This window comes from Pieris rapae, chromosome 3 (genome assembly GCF_905147795.1).
Source record: "Pieris rapae chromosome 3, ilPieRapa1.1, whole genome shotgun sequence".
NCBI lineage: Eukaryota > Metazoa > Arthropoda > Insecta > Lepidoptera > Pieridae > Pieris > Pieris rapae.
In genome coordinates this window covers 4,285,434-4,300,526 of record NC_059511.1, presented here as the reverse complement: position 1 = coordinate 4,300,526, position 15,093 = coordinate 4,285,434, and the positions used below count along the sequence as shown (strand labels likewise).

Genomic DNA, 15,093 nt, shown 5'->3' with positions numbered 1-15,093 from the left:
TGATTGTATAAGTTTTATAAATTTCCTATAGGCAGCAGATTTTGTTTTCCAAATGTCTTTCTGAACGAGTTAATAGCTAATTCTGTCCCTTGGAAACAAAAATATTTGTTTCTTTGAAAATTACGCCAAATGACTCCATTTCTTTCCGTGCGAAATAATTGACCGATTTAAAAATCTGGGTACATGGTAACGAACCGTAAACCCTAGTCATCTTACGCTGGTTCAAAGTGACACTGAGAACAGCAGACAGCATTCTCAGTGTCACTTTATTGCTAAAAGACCAGAGAGAAATGTCTTATCTTGCGATTATTTAAATCTAGAGAAACATATAATCGTTTTTTTTTTCAGGAGACTCTGAAGGACGTGCCAGCTAAAGCCTGGAATTGGTCTCCGACTTCCGAGAGGAGTCGTCTTGAACTCGAAAGGAGCTATAAATCCAGCTCAGATAGTCCACCACTATGGAGCAGCAAGAGACTTGGTAAATACTCTCCTGACTTTCTTCTCTCCAAAGAGCAAATATTAATGAATAAGAATGATCATAATATCTTCAATGTTTATCTTCACCAGGGATACCACTTTCATTTGTATAAAGAAAAAACAAAATTAAAATTAAACATATAAACTTGTTAAGTCGTATATTTGCATATTCGGAAAACGGCATACTATCACTTCTACCATCTCCTCTTAAAATTCCAGGTGGTTCTACGGAAAATCTCCTGGCAGTAAACCGTCGTCCGAATCACCTGCAGCTTCCAGCCTCTTCATCTGGAGACAGCCTGGATGTAGAGGTTCGAGAGAAGCCGGGGTACAAAAAGGAAAGGAAGTCGAGGTCCATGGTGGCGCCAAAGCAGAAGGCTCAGCGACCGCCCATGTCCTCACCTAGGCTGATGCATATACCTATCGAGGTAAGAGCATCTTGTTTATAGCATATCATTTCTTATCTTTTTTTTTATTCAATAACTTAACAATTAAAATTAATATTTAAATTTTAAATAGAACTCGGTTGTCTACTAAAAGGAACTAGGTCAACGTTCTTGACCAAAAGCCTGTGATGATTACAAACATTTGACGTGGATTATATTAATACATTGGCTAACATTCATTTCAGGCAACAGTACTTTACGAATGTCCTGTAAAGCGTACCAAGTTTTCGGAAGGTGGCAAGAAGAGTAAGAAGAATTGGACGGACTGTTACATGATCCTCACCCCCACTGCACTCGTCTTCTATAAGGACCAGAGGACATTTTATGCAACGGTAAGATTTCGTAATATACTTTTACACCTGACACACTCCAGTGAGTTAACCTAGCACCAATAATAATCGAGCGACGATGTTTTTCAAGCTAAGACCGTACCAATTCTAAAAAGGCCCGCAACGCACTTGCGAGCCTTCTGGCAATGTGTGTGTCCATCACTTAACATCAGGTGAGCCTCCTGACAGTTTGTCAAAAAATCTTCTATATAACAATGCTTTAGCTGTTTTTATATTAATATTCGCCTACGATACCCTGGAGGTATCGTTAGGTCATACCGTCTGGTTTCACGTACATATTTATTCTAGAAACTTCCCAAATATCGTGGGACAAAAATATTTAACAAAACGCTAATGCAAAGGGCCAGCCACTGAACCCGTCCTTTACTTATAAAGTTTTACTATTTCACCAGCGGCCATAGTTTTCCTCACTCATATAGAGTATTTTTCCATATCATGCAAAATCTACTCAGTATTCGAAAATACGACACTGAGAAAAATTAAAGAATTTTATAATTTGTTTCTTGTTTATTTAGCATTCACTACTAAAACTTAAAATAAAATCTTTATTTTTTTATGAATATAACAGTAAGGTTTTTATTTTATCTCTTACAGAAGGTGCCCAAGCCCTTTAATGCCCCCCCAAGTCCTACAGCACCAAGAGCCGAACTGGTCCTTCCACTACTCAATGCGCATATACTTCAGTGTATTCAAATGCATACTAGACGGTAAGTCGTCTTTAACAATAAATAAAAGGATATGACATATAATGTGCTATGTAATAAATTTAATAACAACATTATATTAAGGGCCTGTTTCACAATGTATGGTTAAAGTGCCAAATAGCTATGCAACACATAAATTATTCGAAAGATAAAAGTTCCAAATCGCGCTATCTGACAGTCGTGAAACGCAAAAATACAGTTTATCCTACAAATAAGTAATAAATAGCTTATTTGGAACTTATCCGGACATTGTGAAACAGACCCTTATTAAAATAAAATTTTATTATCGCGTTCCATTTCTTTTATATTATAGTGTTAACATATTTCGTTTATGAGTCTCTTGTCTAAAAATTGACTTTTTCAAAGAAAGTGCAACGCGATTTCTGCATTTATTGTATTCAATTAATCTAAATAAATAACATTTTTTTCATTACTTTTTATTTTTTTATTATTTCTATGTAGGTTAAGAATATTGTATTTACTGTATATTTGTTGGAAAATAATGTCATTTTTAAAAAGCATAAACAACAAAATAACACGTTCCACAGATTCACACGATCTCTAGTGCTGACCGTAGAACATGATCAGTACTTGCTCCAGGTTGAGTCTGAAGAAGGCGCCAAAAAACTCCTGAAATGCATTCAGAATGTTATTTACAAACTGGTTAGTAAATTCATATAAATTGTAGCTTTTAATTTTGTTCTGCGATCTTGTCCTGTCTCAGATTCTTCTCTAGATACATATTTTGCGCTGTTATAGTGCCCATAGTGTAAAAAATGTTTCCCGCTATATGTTTACCTTTGAATCTTACTCTACGGGTTGGAACTTGGAGCGTTGGGTTAAAATAACCTGTAAATTATTTACTTTTTACGCAGGGTCCACCAGCATTAGATGACCGCCCAAGTCCTCAATACCAAAGCAGTAACACGGACCTTGAGAGTCTGGGCCGTACTCCACCAGTGTCACGGCACGCTACTAGGAGCAAACAAAAAAGTTAGTATCTATGTATACGTATCAAAGCAAATGCTTGGAATCTGGTTAGAAGTTTGGTGATTATTTAAAATTATTATTAATTTTTAATTTCAATTATTTTGATGTGTGTACGTGTATTTTGGAATTAAGAATTATTAAAAGGTTCCGAAGCCTCGCGCTTTACCCATGCACGATACAGGTTTTGTCGTGATATGTAAACGTATTATAATCCTGACATAATCACATATATTTTATTTTATTTACGCGTGTAATGAAAGACATCATTTTGGTGTAAGGGTGAGCTGGTCACAAGCTTACCTGTGGGTGTTAGGCATAACCTGAAGATCATGATAGCCAAACAACATTTAGTTCTGTAATACTATTTAAACACATAAATGGAATTATAAAAATATAAGGTACTCTATTTTTAAGAGAGTTTTTGACTATTTGGATTTGATGCTGGTTGAGAGAGTTTTGGAAGTGGGGCTACTTTGCGGATACATTAAAGGGGGTGTGTTCTATACAGCATTAAATGTAGAACGAGTTGAATCGCGGAATAATGTATAATGTTACAATCGAATATATATAAGATAACGAAGAAATTTCTAATTGAAAAAAAAACAACATTTTATCATTAAAGCTTGTATAGACACAGATTGTCTATGGGTTGCATTGTAATAATTAAACCCCCTTTAATCTGTCATTTATATCTAATGCTTAAAAGAACAGTCAAAGTTATTTCAAGTAAAATTACAATTCTTACAAGTGTCAGTTTAAAGCTTGTTAAGCACTTTGCGGCCCGTTTTCTCCCTAATATTAACGAAGTGCAAAGTATTTTTTTCAGAGATAACCAGCCTTTATTAACTGTATGAACTTGCCGCTAATTAAACAAAATAACGTCATCTTTGAGAGACTTGGGGTTTTATGAATCAACTTCCCGGTAAATACACTTCTTGTTTTCCTCATTTATCAGTAATAAATTTCAGTCTTTTAATATTAAAATATGTTTGGTACGCACGTCTTTTAACTGACTTTATAATATTTATTCTTAGTCGTCGGGTCGTATTCGGAGTGTTGTGTTTAAATAAGTGATAATGGTGACTTGATGATTAAAAGGATTATGATGAGTTGCGGCTGTGTCGATGGTTTTCGTCGTTTACATTCATGTAAGGTCATACTATGTAGCGTCATTTTGGAAAATACATTCAAAGTTTTCAAGCGGGTTTTTTTCAACAAGTTTTCAACCCACCCCGGTAAATAAATCAATTTTGGATTATATTGTACACCAAGGCTGAAATTAATATAAAGTACACCTATCTATGATTGATAACGATTCATATATCAATATGTTTTATCAGATAATTCGTTTTTCATGCAATGCCTTATTAAATTCAGTGTCGTTAGTATTCTATTTCCAAGTGAATGTTTTTACTGTAATATTTAAGAATGTGTGTAAGAATGGAGTTGCGTATTTGAAACACGATAAAATGTTAGCTCAATTCAGTAAACTGTTGAAGTGAAAAATGGATTATTACCTAGTGAACGCGATTTCAGAAATTGGAAACTCGGAACTGATGACTAAAACTAGAAAAGGGCACAAATACAAAATTAAAAACTTCTTCGGATCTCAGCAATTAAACTACGTGTTACAACGTATGATATGTGTTTGTATAGGATTAATTACATAGTTTGAGATTGAGTCGGCCATCCACCGTTCTGGAAATTGCGTCAGCGTTTTTCGTGTTATGGTGTTCACGTTAAGAGGATTTGTTCGTTTATTTTACAAAGGTACAAAAGTGTACACTATCTATAAATGGTGAGGTTCATAGATACGTGTTTTATGTTTATCATTTGATATTCCCGATAGCGTTATCATTTCAAAGACGGTAACGTTTCAGTGAGAGTTAGTAATGAATTGACGTCACAAAGCGGAGGAAAAGGCAGGTACATGTGAAGACTTACCCTGTTCTCGATGTAATATAACTTCTGTGTATTAGCATCTTTTGTCGCAGTGTTACCGAGACTGAATAAATAATCCTTACCTAAATCTTTCTTTATTTCTGAATGTTTCTCTTGGGACGTTTGGTTTCCTTTCACGCTTCTTCCTTCCATTCTTTTGCTTTAGCTTTTATGTGTACCTTCATACGTTATGTGTATGTGGTCTTTCAGCTGGTGGCAGTAGCAATGAAGATCTCAGTGATTCAACTGAAGTATCCACTTACAAGTACCACGTCAGAAGCAAGCTAAAGAAGTTCTTCGCTAAACGACCGGCTATGGAAGTTCTTGTGAAGAAAGGCATCTACCAAGGTTCGAATTGCAATATTTGAGTCGGTGTGTGGAGTTTTGACACTGATTTTAGACGCACTAATAGGTTTTAATAAATAGCTTTTAATTTGCACGCCTGTAGATTTTTATTGCTTTTCTGCTATTTCCGGTTTGGAATTAAAGTTATCGTGTAAATTGTTAATAGAAAATTATGAGGTAAGTGAAGAAGTGTGAGAAAAAATTGATCTTAAGTAATGTAGAGTGTTTCATTTTTTTACCTAGAATAATCCTTTTCCTTCAACGGTGGATGGTTGTAGATTTAACAAGTAGTTGGGTTTCTTAACTTTTGATAAGGTAAGACGAAAAGTGATACCATGTACTCTGTAATTACATTTTTTTTTCGTGTATTAGATTTATTTATTAAACCTGACAATATTTAAATCTGATTATTGGATAAATATATCTAAAGTACAAAGTTATACAGAGACATGTAGAGAGTGTTTGAAGTGGGGTGAAACTGTAAACGAAACGATGGTCTTTTGCAATCGATTAACTGCATCTTTAGTCTAAGACGCGTAGACATAATCGAACGCTACCATTCTTTTGTTTTACGTTCTCACCACCCCGACTTACACTCATACTTATGTACGTACATATGAAAAGCTTTTAAAGCTCATCAATTCTCATCTTTTGAGTTTACGCTTTTATAGACTTTTAAACGGTTTGGAAATCCATTAAATCTTATCTTTACAAAACATGTCAAATACTCTTGAATATTAAAAATTTAATGCTACATTAAATTTTTAATTTTTAAATTGCAGAATTAGTAAACATTTTAATCTTTATGTTATTCCCAATTCCAGATGAACCAGTATTTGGACGTGACCTGGATGAAGTGTGTCCATTGACCAGCCCTCGGGTTCCAGAGTTTGTGAAAGCCTGTGTGAGGGAAATCGAGAGTAGCGAAGAGAATATGTGCACAGATGGACTGTATAGAGCGAGTGGAAACCTCAGCCAGGTGCAAAAGATAAGACTGGAGGTATGTTTCCTGTGCGGTGGACCTTGTAAATAAATAAAAAATCTTAACTGGCTTTGACTGTTTTGCTGTCAAATTAATTTACCTAAGTATTAACTTATACAAGAATAGCATAATATATATTTAACTGCTAGAATCTTTTCTACGTATTATTATTAATGTTTATTTTTATTAAAGTGACTTTTAAATTAACTTATCTCTATCTGTAAGCTCCAAAGGCATTTACTCGTTTGCGGATTGGGCATACATTAAACGGCGTATAAATAAGTGTTTTTAAATGATACATAACGTTCCAGGTGGACCAGAATAACTTCTCGGTGATAGAGAATACGACTGATATTCACGTGCTGACGGGATCATTGAAGCTGTTCTTCCGGGAGCTGAAGGAGCCTCTCATTCCGTGCTCGATGTTCCAGAGGGTTCTCGATGCTTGCTGTAAGTTGTATCAAAATCTTAGAAAGGACCTCCTTCACTTCATGCATGTACTGTTATGACTGTATCCTCATTGATACTTTTATAAGCAAGTAAAACATAAAATCTTACTTTGAATTCGCAATTAGTATTTAGACAAACCATTTTCATATCAGTGGTACGCTTCCTGAAAATAATGTAATTACACTTTTTTTCTAGCTCTCCGACCGAGAGAAACCAGAATCAAGGAGTTTAGAGATATTGTGCAGGCTCTACCTCAGTGTAATAGAGATACTCTAAAATTTATCCTCGAACATTTATTAAAGTAAGTATTTCGACTTGAATATTACCGTTTTTTACACGAATGAACTGACAAAAGATTGTTTTTTATTTAATTAAGTTAAAGATATTTTCGGCTTTTGATTAAAAACGTGTTTGAATTGAATAGATAGAAGTTAGACTATTTAAAATTACCAACATCAAAAAAATTTTTTTTTTTTAAGAAACTTGTGTGATCAATATTTTTGGTAAATAAGTTATGTACTGGTCATTTGACTCATTTATCGCGGATGTTTGAGTCATCGTAAAAAGTATCTCGGAAATTCCTAACACTATTATTCTTGTTAAAGTACGGTTCACCGATTCCAACGAGGTTCTCCTAAATATGTACTTAATTAAGTATGATGATCTCTAATAAGATATGATTCTAATGACGATAATAGTTTTGGAGATATTGTAATAAATAAGTAATTAGTACTTATTTTTATTATTTTATTAGTAAGTATTTGAAGTATTATAAGTTAGATTTCGCACATGAATTTTATGATGATGTCTATTTAATTAGACGTTAATTAGTAATTAATCACCAATTAGGTCGCCAATTCCACCATTCCATTATTTTTTAAAGTTTATTATTAATATTAACCTTTTTTATTGCGCTTATAAGTATAAATAAATATGTTAATTAAGTTTATTTTTTAAATTAGTTTTTCTATCGACCTAATATTACACGATAGTTGATGCAATGCGCTTTTGTGTAAACTATTTTTATCCATTACAGAGTAACAGAATACAGCGAACGCAATAGAATGCATACAGCAAACCTTGCCATTGTATTCGGCCCAACCTTGTTATGGACAAAAGATCTAGAAAGAATCGCCGTCGACTGCATACAACAGAATAACGTTGTTGACATCTTACTCAACGACTACAAAGAAATATTCGCTGAAGATACAAAAGGAAAGAAAAAGGCGTGAATTATATTAATGGAGATGTGAAAAGACTGTTCTGAAGAACATTTAGTAGAATGTGAGTGTTGTCAAATCCCAATATTAAGTTATGCGGAAACTATTTTTATCTACGTTTAATAGGGAAACCCGTAAAATGCAATATCACGTGTGACTTGTGTGTTTACTAATAAAATAAGTATATGGAAGTTATTGTTAGTCATAACTGTATGTTTGATCTCCATTGAAGCAATAAAATCATGACACAAGAATTCCTTATATGCCAAAGTAGTTGATTGTTTTTCAAAAGTATATCGCGTTGTGATTTTCGCTATCAAAGACTGCCAGAGGCTAGAGTGAGGCTCGGTAATCGGTGTCGATAAGGTCTATTAATTTTATTACTTTAAAGAGATATAAGTCAAAGAGAATTTAAATATCTATCTATTTGATGACAGCGAAGCGCCGAGTTTAGAACATCTACAGATTGCTTTATTTCAATGGATGTGTGATAGATTAAAATTATTTAACAACCTTCTTTTGGGGCCAACATTGTATATATCCTTGATTAGAGTAGGCTTGAAGCCAGCTATTTTGTGCCTTAAGCAAAATTGATTTGTATATATTCATCATAGATGAACGATTATGTGATAAAGTAGTATCGAGTCCATTTGAGAATACATTTAGATCTAGTCTAACGGGGTATAAATTAGCGGTTTCCTTTCATTATTAAAATTATTTGCAATAAAATTTAAACATGTACATTGTACCACGGAATAATTCTCCTAGCGTGGGGCAATAGATGAATTTTGTCACAACCTATTTCGGTAATAAATAAAGTATTTAATTTCTACATGAAAAAGTAAACTTTTAATATAATCAAAAAATATAAATTAATTAATAAAATATTTAAATATTACAACAATATTTTAAATATATTTTTATTTAATTTGCTATATTTTGAAAATACAGAACCAATACAGAGCTATTCTAGAGCTTACCAGCACACTGTCAAAATTCAAATCTCTCATAAGAAAGTATGTCTGAGGATATTCTCTTTCTCTCCAGTTAACAGCTCTGGTGTGTGAATTGGCGCCAATCTCTATTTCTACCCCGGCTTATATTATTTATCTAATGGACTTGTTTTTTTTAACACAACGTTTTTTATAATTTTTTCGTGCATTTCCAATGTCATTAACTTACTCTTAAAATATTTTTTTTTTCTAATTAAGGTAAACAAATATTTTCTTAAGTTAATGTAATAAAAAAATATATTCAAATTCTAATTAGGACGAAAATTTATTACTAAGGGAAGTTTTAGACATTGACTTTTTTAATTTAAAGCTTATTGTCATCAATACTAAATTGTATATTAAAAATAAACTAAAATTAAAGTTAATCTGTTATAGTTACTTCGACATTGTAAGCTAGCAACCAAAGTTTTGTATTTTCGGCCGATAGTATACCTATCAATATTGTTGTATAGATATTAAGTGATTATGCTTGAAATAGACAAAGTTACATAAAATAAAATATATGGTTTATTGAATTTTCATTTGTTTTAATACCATATAGTTTAGTACCTTGAATTCGCCAGCACACCTGCACTTCTACAGTTTACGTACGCCTAGCTAGGCCTTTTGTTGAACTAAACAGCATTCAAAGAAATTCGTTCTTAAGAATATCATTCATAAAAATATTGTATTAATTTTGTAAGGCCGTTCAAGGTTTACATATCCGCCTGTAAGTATGTATCATGTTTAGCTTGCTGGCCTCCATTAATACAATTAGGTAATGTAAACACATCACATAATTGCCAGGCTAAATAATTGTATCGTATCATGTCAATTTAATTACTATGCGTAAAAATAGACCTTTGTGTAAAGGAAAACTACGATTTTATTGTTAAAAACACTTTATTCATATAAATCACGGATAGTTTTTACATAAATCAATTTTTAACAGTCTTTTTTTATGAAATAATATTCAAGTGCAAAAGGAATGTTTTCAACTAAAACTATGCATTCAAATTATACTAGTATTTACGAATAACAATATTTTAATAAAGAACAAAGTCATTTCATCAATACAATTATCTGTTAACGCTTTATAAAATTATTAATCTATGTATTACAAAGCTATCTAATCTAATTGAAAAGCTCATGATTTTTTATAAAACATCCAATTTACATCTACTTTAATACATATCTCGTATTTTGGCAATCCAACGTAAACGAGAGCTATTGACAAAGTAAACAGGGCTATAAAAATATAAAAGTTTTTAAAACTAAAAATATTTCAAAATATTTCGATTGTTTACAGAGTAACATTGGCACCTATGCTTTAATTATTCCAATTCCATAACCCATGTTTACTCAAAATAAAACAAGCGATGTATAGCACTTTCTTTTTTTTACAAAATTACAGCCACAAGAGCACAAAATATAAAAACTTCACGTGTATACAAATATATAAAAAGTGCATAAATTGTTCCAAAAATGTGTCAACATTCTATTGTAGTACGTATTTAGATTATACGTATCTATTATACATTTAATACGTGATTGCAAAACAACAAAAATATTTATTAATTTTTTTAATCATAGCAACACTTTCTAGCCAGACAAAGTCTGCGAGAAATCGATAAAGGTAATAAATAAACAAAAAAAATATTAATTTAAACTGTATTTAGTATTTTGTTAAACACTTTAAATAACCGTTTCATAAAAGTCATTAAGTGTTGCAATTATTAAAACTGTCTCTACGTGTTAATAAGCTCCATGAAAATATCGCGATTTTCATATTTTTAATTAACTGCCTACTGAGTAGCCACTTATATTTAGAGTTACTTAATCTATTTCATACACCACAAACAATATCATAAGATCCATAAATCATTATTTTACGTAAATTCAAATCTTAATATTTTGATTTTAATTATCAAATCTTCATGGTTTCCTTCAATTTAGCAAAACAACCAACAAACATCCAGATGATGAGGAATTTTTCATAAAGGTTTAATTATTTTAGTTTTACGTTTAAAACATTAACATGATTGCATTTTTTGAAGTCAAAAGGATTACGATTAATGTGGCCTTGAATGTGTCACGCGATATCGTATTAGAAAATTGTAGTTACGATCTTCATGTCATCGCTTTCTTAGATCACTTTGAGGTATTCGCGTAATACTAAATCTTATTATATTTTACAATGCTATAAACAAAGGTATAGCGTTTTATGTAACGATTTGGGCCATTTTAGCGGATTGAATAAAACACTGTCCAACTAATTAGGAACATTTAATACAAAACAACTGTTAAAAATTATCAATCTAACAACATCATACACTATTCCTATAGCATAACATTAAAAAGCATTGCAGTCTGTCGCATCACCGTTATATCATTATATAAAATTATAATCATTAATCGCATCACCGTTATCTGCTAAAAACTAAGTTATCTGCTAAATTTCATCTGATTCTGATCTAATAGAGTCATAATTGGACGTTTTGCTTCTTAGCATCCTAAGGAACGAACCGACGGCAAATATTGTCCGCCTGTGCCTATGGAATATACCCTGGTATAAAGCTTCTCGCAGTGCTTTTCTGTCATCAGACATGGTTGGTTGTGTGCTTAGCGTGATGTCTGAATGGGCCACAATAGATTGCTGGTGACGAAGGGTGCTGTGCTTCTTCTCTAAAGACTTCTGATTTGGGAGACTCATCGTTGACTCTATTGAAGAATTCTTAGTCTTCCTAAGGTTCAAAATCTTTTTCCCCGATGATTGAGAATCTGATGCAGATCTCACAGGAGCTAGTTTTGATCTATGTAAAGGATTATTAGAACTTTCCGGATATACTGTAATGTCAACCGACTTCTGGCTAATCGCACTCGAACGAGTTAATGTTCTCTGTGAACTAGATGGTTCCATTTTCAGTACACAATCTTCCGCTGGCCTCGGCTGTTCTGGCTCTAACGCAATCATAGTCATTAATGACTTTGAGACTTTAACAAATCGTTTGTCAATTTATATAATAACCAATGAAGGTCACATCATTGGTGGTCGGGATTCATCAGAGTCTTCAATAGTGGGCACGGCTAAATGTATAACGTTCGTATTGTTCGGTATATCAGCACGAGAACGGCCTTCGCAACAATTGCTGAACGTTATTGTCGGCACATTTGTATCAGAATCAATTTGAACTGCGGTCAAATTTTGCGATAAACTATCAACGCCCGAATCATCCTCCCCTGAATGAGACCGATTATTGGGGCTCGAGCTCATAATCGGATCCAGCCATTCCTTCCCGTCGCAGTGCTCTTTTATTTCAGTCACTGAAGATGGACCTTGTTCTTCACGATAAGTCGGGGATACCCCGTCCCCATTCACATGTAAGCCGAACAACTCAGCCAAGTTGACATTGAAAAGGCTTCGTGTCGTTGTCTGCTCCGCTTCACTTGGTTTTACTTCTTCTGTTATGATGCGATCTGTAATTGTTTCTATTTCTCTTTGAAGAATAGGATCGTCTTCATAGAACTCAGAAAGGTCCTGAAGATTTTCGAACCAATTGCTATCTAGTAAGCTCGCCGAAGGATCTTTGTGATCATTAAGATTGTTTTGGCGATATTTATCTATAAGAGGTTGCAATGATTCCTCGTGTTGACGGAATAAAAAGTGATAGGCTTGGCTTACAGCTCGAAGCGAATATGAGGAGCGAGGCCGCGAGGTGAATGAGGTTGGAGTATGTGTGGCATTCCTCTGCCACACGTGGCCGTGAGTTCGTGAGGCCGTCCGCTTCCACAGTATTGCATTAGAATTAAGAATCCTTTCAAAGTCTGACACTTGTTCGGCTTCACTGATCTGCAGTAGCAGCTTGTTTTCTGTCTCTTTCCCTCCGATGGTCTGGCACAGCCTCTTGTCTTTGACCTGTTTGGGATTAAAAGATCTATTATCGGATGTTACATTGTAGGTTTTGCGATTGGAGGTTGAATGGTTCGTTTTAGAGTCGTCGCCATATCTGACCGGTATGGACAAGTTCTGAATGGAAACTGCGCATGGTTTTTTCTCGATAATCTTTCGTTTTTGCTCTCTAACGAGTACATTACTTAGTTTTCTAGCTGGTTTAGGTTTAATTGGTTTGTGGATAAATTGTTTTTGGGCGAAATTTAGGCGATTTGAATCGGCACTGCGTATATTTCGTTCATATTTTGAGCGGGGACGTTCAGATAGGCAGACGCTTTTTGCTCTTAGGGGAGCGTCGAATCTTGTTCTTGTGGTTTCTGCCAGTTTGTCGTTTTCGATAATGCATTGAAACTACGGCTGTACCTCCTCGAAAACTCGGAGTGACTGCCGGTAAATCATGCACGGTTTCTTTGAAAGTGAGCGTAAAAAGTAATTTATCGTGTAGCGTGCTGCGGTCGATCGATTGTCAGAGACTATATCGCTTGACTAAATAAAGATGAGCATAAAATTCGCCAGCGGGATCATAACACATTTTTATGAATAAAAGCCTCGATTTGTATACAATTTTATTCGATTCATTTATTTATTGCTCGGCATAAAAGGTTTAGAAGTAATCTTTGAACCATCATTTTAAGTACCATTCTCCATTGGCTTTGCAGTTTTTTTTAATTCTATCAAAATTTTTTAAGCAGGGATATGGTAATATATAGCGCAATTATATATGCAGGATTTAGGTTTTTAAAATCAGATGGCTTTTATCCCCATAGCACAATAAAAGGTTGTAATTATTAGAATGTATTGTATTAACGTCTTTATATGCCATAAGGGTAATAGTGAATAAAAAGAACGTTCATTGTTTAAATTAAAAAAAATAGACTCGGGAATACTGCAAGGTTTCTCAGGCACACACTTGACCGTTTCAGTAACCCACTAGCCGTCAATCTGGGTTACTGCAGTCTATCACTTCCATATTTGGAAAATTGCCAGCCACTATTCATTAAAACTAACTTCATACACAATGTGGTACGCAATACTGACGTTAGAAAAGTAAAAAGAAAGGACATTTATTTCAAAGCTATTTTTTTCAAGCAATTCAAACTGAAACTAAAAGCTAAACTAATTATTGTTTAGATTTTTCTTTAATGAGGAGGTTTTGTTTTAAATTTGGTTACACTTACTAGTAGGCTATGGTAGATAAAATTTAATATTCATATTAAATTTTATTGTTTCTGTTTCAACAGTTCAGAGATTTTGTTGCAAATATATTAATAATTGAAGACAACGCTGCATTTGTGTCAGTATTATCTAATGCAATGTTTGTTTGTTAACTGTACCTAATATTCTTAAGCAAGTTGTTAAATATGTATACGTCATTTTTCTTTACAATCAGCCACTTACTATGAAGAGAAGAAATGTTGCTAATGCTAAATGTATCTACAAGATTGTTTCAAGGAAGTGGACGGCTGAGAGCCCTCGTTATTTTTTCACCGTTACATTAAATTTTTTGTCATTGTCACTTCATGATATGGATTTCGAAGAGAGGGTTGTTATCTGGGATTTAATCAGACTCGAAACTCAGAATCTTATAAATTTGACAGTTTTAAGTGATCCTAATTCTTTGCATTAATTTGCTCCAGTTCAAAAAAAATATTTATTTTATTTATTACAAAAATACATACATTATCCTTACAGACTATGCCAATACGATAATTTCGAGAATCATTTTAGAAAATATAATAAAGTGCATATATAGTATTAAACACATAATATACACAATATCGCTACTGTAAATTCACTCTGCGAACATACAAATATGTCGATAGTGTCGGAGACAGCATTCAGTAGGCGTAACGTTCTGAATAACGGGGATCTGTGCAACAGACTGGTTCTTGCCCTTGGTATCGCAAATAAATATAGGCCTTAGCCGTCGCACATATCCCATAGGTACTAAGAGACCCATTTCTTGAGTCGCACACGTCACTGTAAGTCCCGTCTGGTTTCCAATTTATCGACCCCTAAGACAAATAATGTTGAGTACATTAAAAGATAGTACGGATAGACGCCATACAGGCTGTAAATTTATTCTGTATGCACTCCAACATGAGGCAATATTTAGCTTCTTGCGAGCCCAAACAGACGAGTTACACTCCAACATATTTCTAACCAGAGCTTGAGATGGATTTGGTGTGACTTAGCAAATAAAAAGAGTAGCGGAAAGATTCTTGGCAGTTCTTCTTGTCCGCC

At 33.6% G+C, this 15,093-nt stretch overlaps 3 protein-coding genes across 5 annotated transcripts in view; 1 reads left to right on the top strand and 2 right to left on the bottom strand.

Annotated features, from left to right (window-relative positions):
- Window positions 1-9,434, top strand: part of LOC110997082 — a 61,886-nt gene extending 52,452 nt beyond the window's left edge. For 2 of the 3 annotated variants that reach the window (XM_022265058.2, XM_022265059.2), the window contains exons 3-13: window positions 349-478; window positions 697-905; window positions 1,109-1,255; window positions 1,868-1,980; window positions 2,526-2,640; window positions 2,853-2,970; window positions 5,119-5,256; window positions 6,078-6,253; window positions 6,547-6,685; window positions 6,881-6,986; window positions 7,722-9,434. In XM_022265058.2, the coding sequence (XP_022120750.1) occupies window positions 349-478; window positions 697-905; window positions 1,109-1,255; window positions 1,868-1,980; window positions 2,526-2,640; window positions 2,853-2,970; window positions 5,119-5,256; window positions 6,078-6,253; window positions 6,547-6,685; window positions 6,881-6,986; window positions 7,722-7,917 (1,587 nt within the window). In that variant the 3' untranslated portion in view covers window positions 7,918-9,434. The remainder of the gene's footprint in view (window positions 1-348; window positions 479-696; window positions 906-1,108; window positions 1,256-1,867; window positions 1,981-2,525; window positions 2,641-2,852; window positions 2,971-5,118; window positions 5,257-6,077; window positions 6,254-6,546; window positions 6,686-6,880; window positions 6,987-7,721) is intronic. The other variant, XM_022265060.2, reaches the window with a different exon arrangement.
- Window positions 9,435-11,323: 1,889 nt separating this feature from the next.
- Window positions 11,324-11,877, bottom strand: LOC110997095. Its single transcript, XM_045634663.1, has one exon. It carries the CDS (start codon window positions 11,875-11,877, stop codon window positions 11,350-11,352), a length of 528 nt encoding a protein of 175 aa, XP_045490619.1. The 3' UTR covers window positions 11,324-11,349.
- Window positions 11,878-11,919: 42 nt separating this feature from the next.
- On the bottom strand, window positions 11,920-13,497 carry LOC123690682. The gene is made up of 2 exons (XM_045634545.1): window positions 13,488-13,497; window positions 11,920-13,166 (listed from the first exon to the last, which is right to left on the bottom strand). The coding sequence occupies exons 1-2, from the start codon at window positions 13,495-13,497 to the stop codon at window positions 11,935-11,937; spliced, it is 1,242 nt and encodes a 413-aa protein (XP_045490501.1). The 3' UTR covers window positions 11,920-11,934.
- Window positions 13,498-15,093: the final 1,596 nt, after the last annotated feature.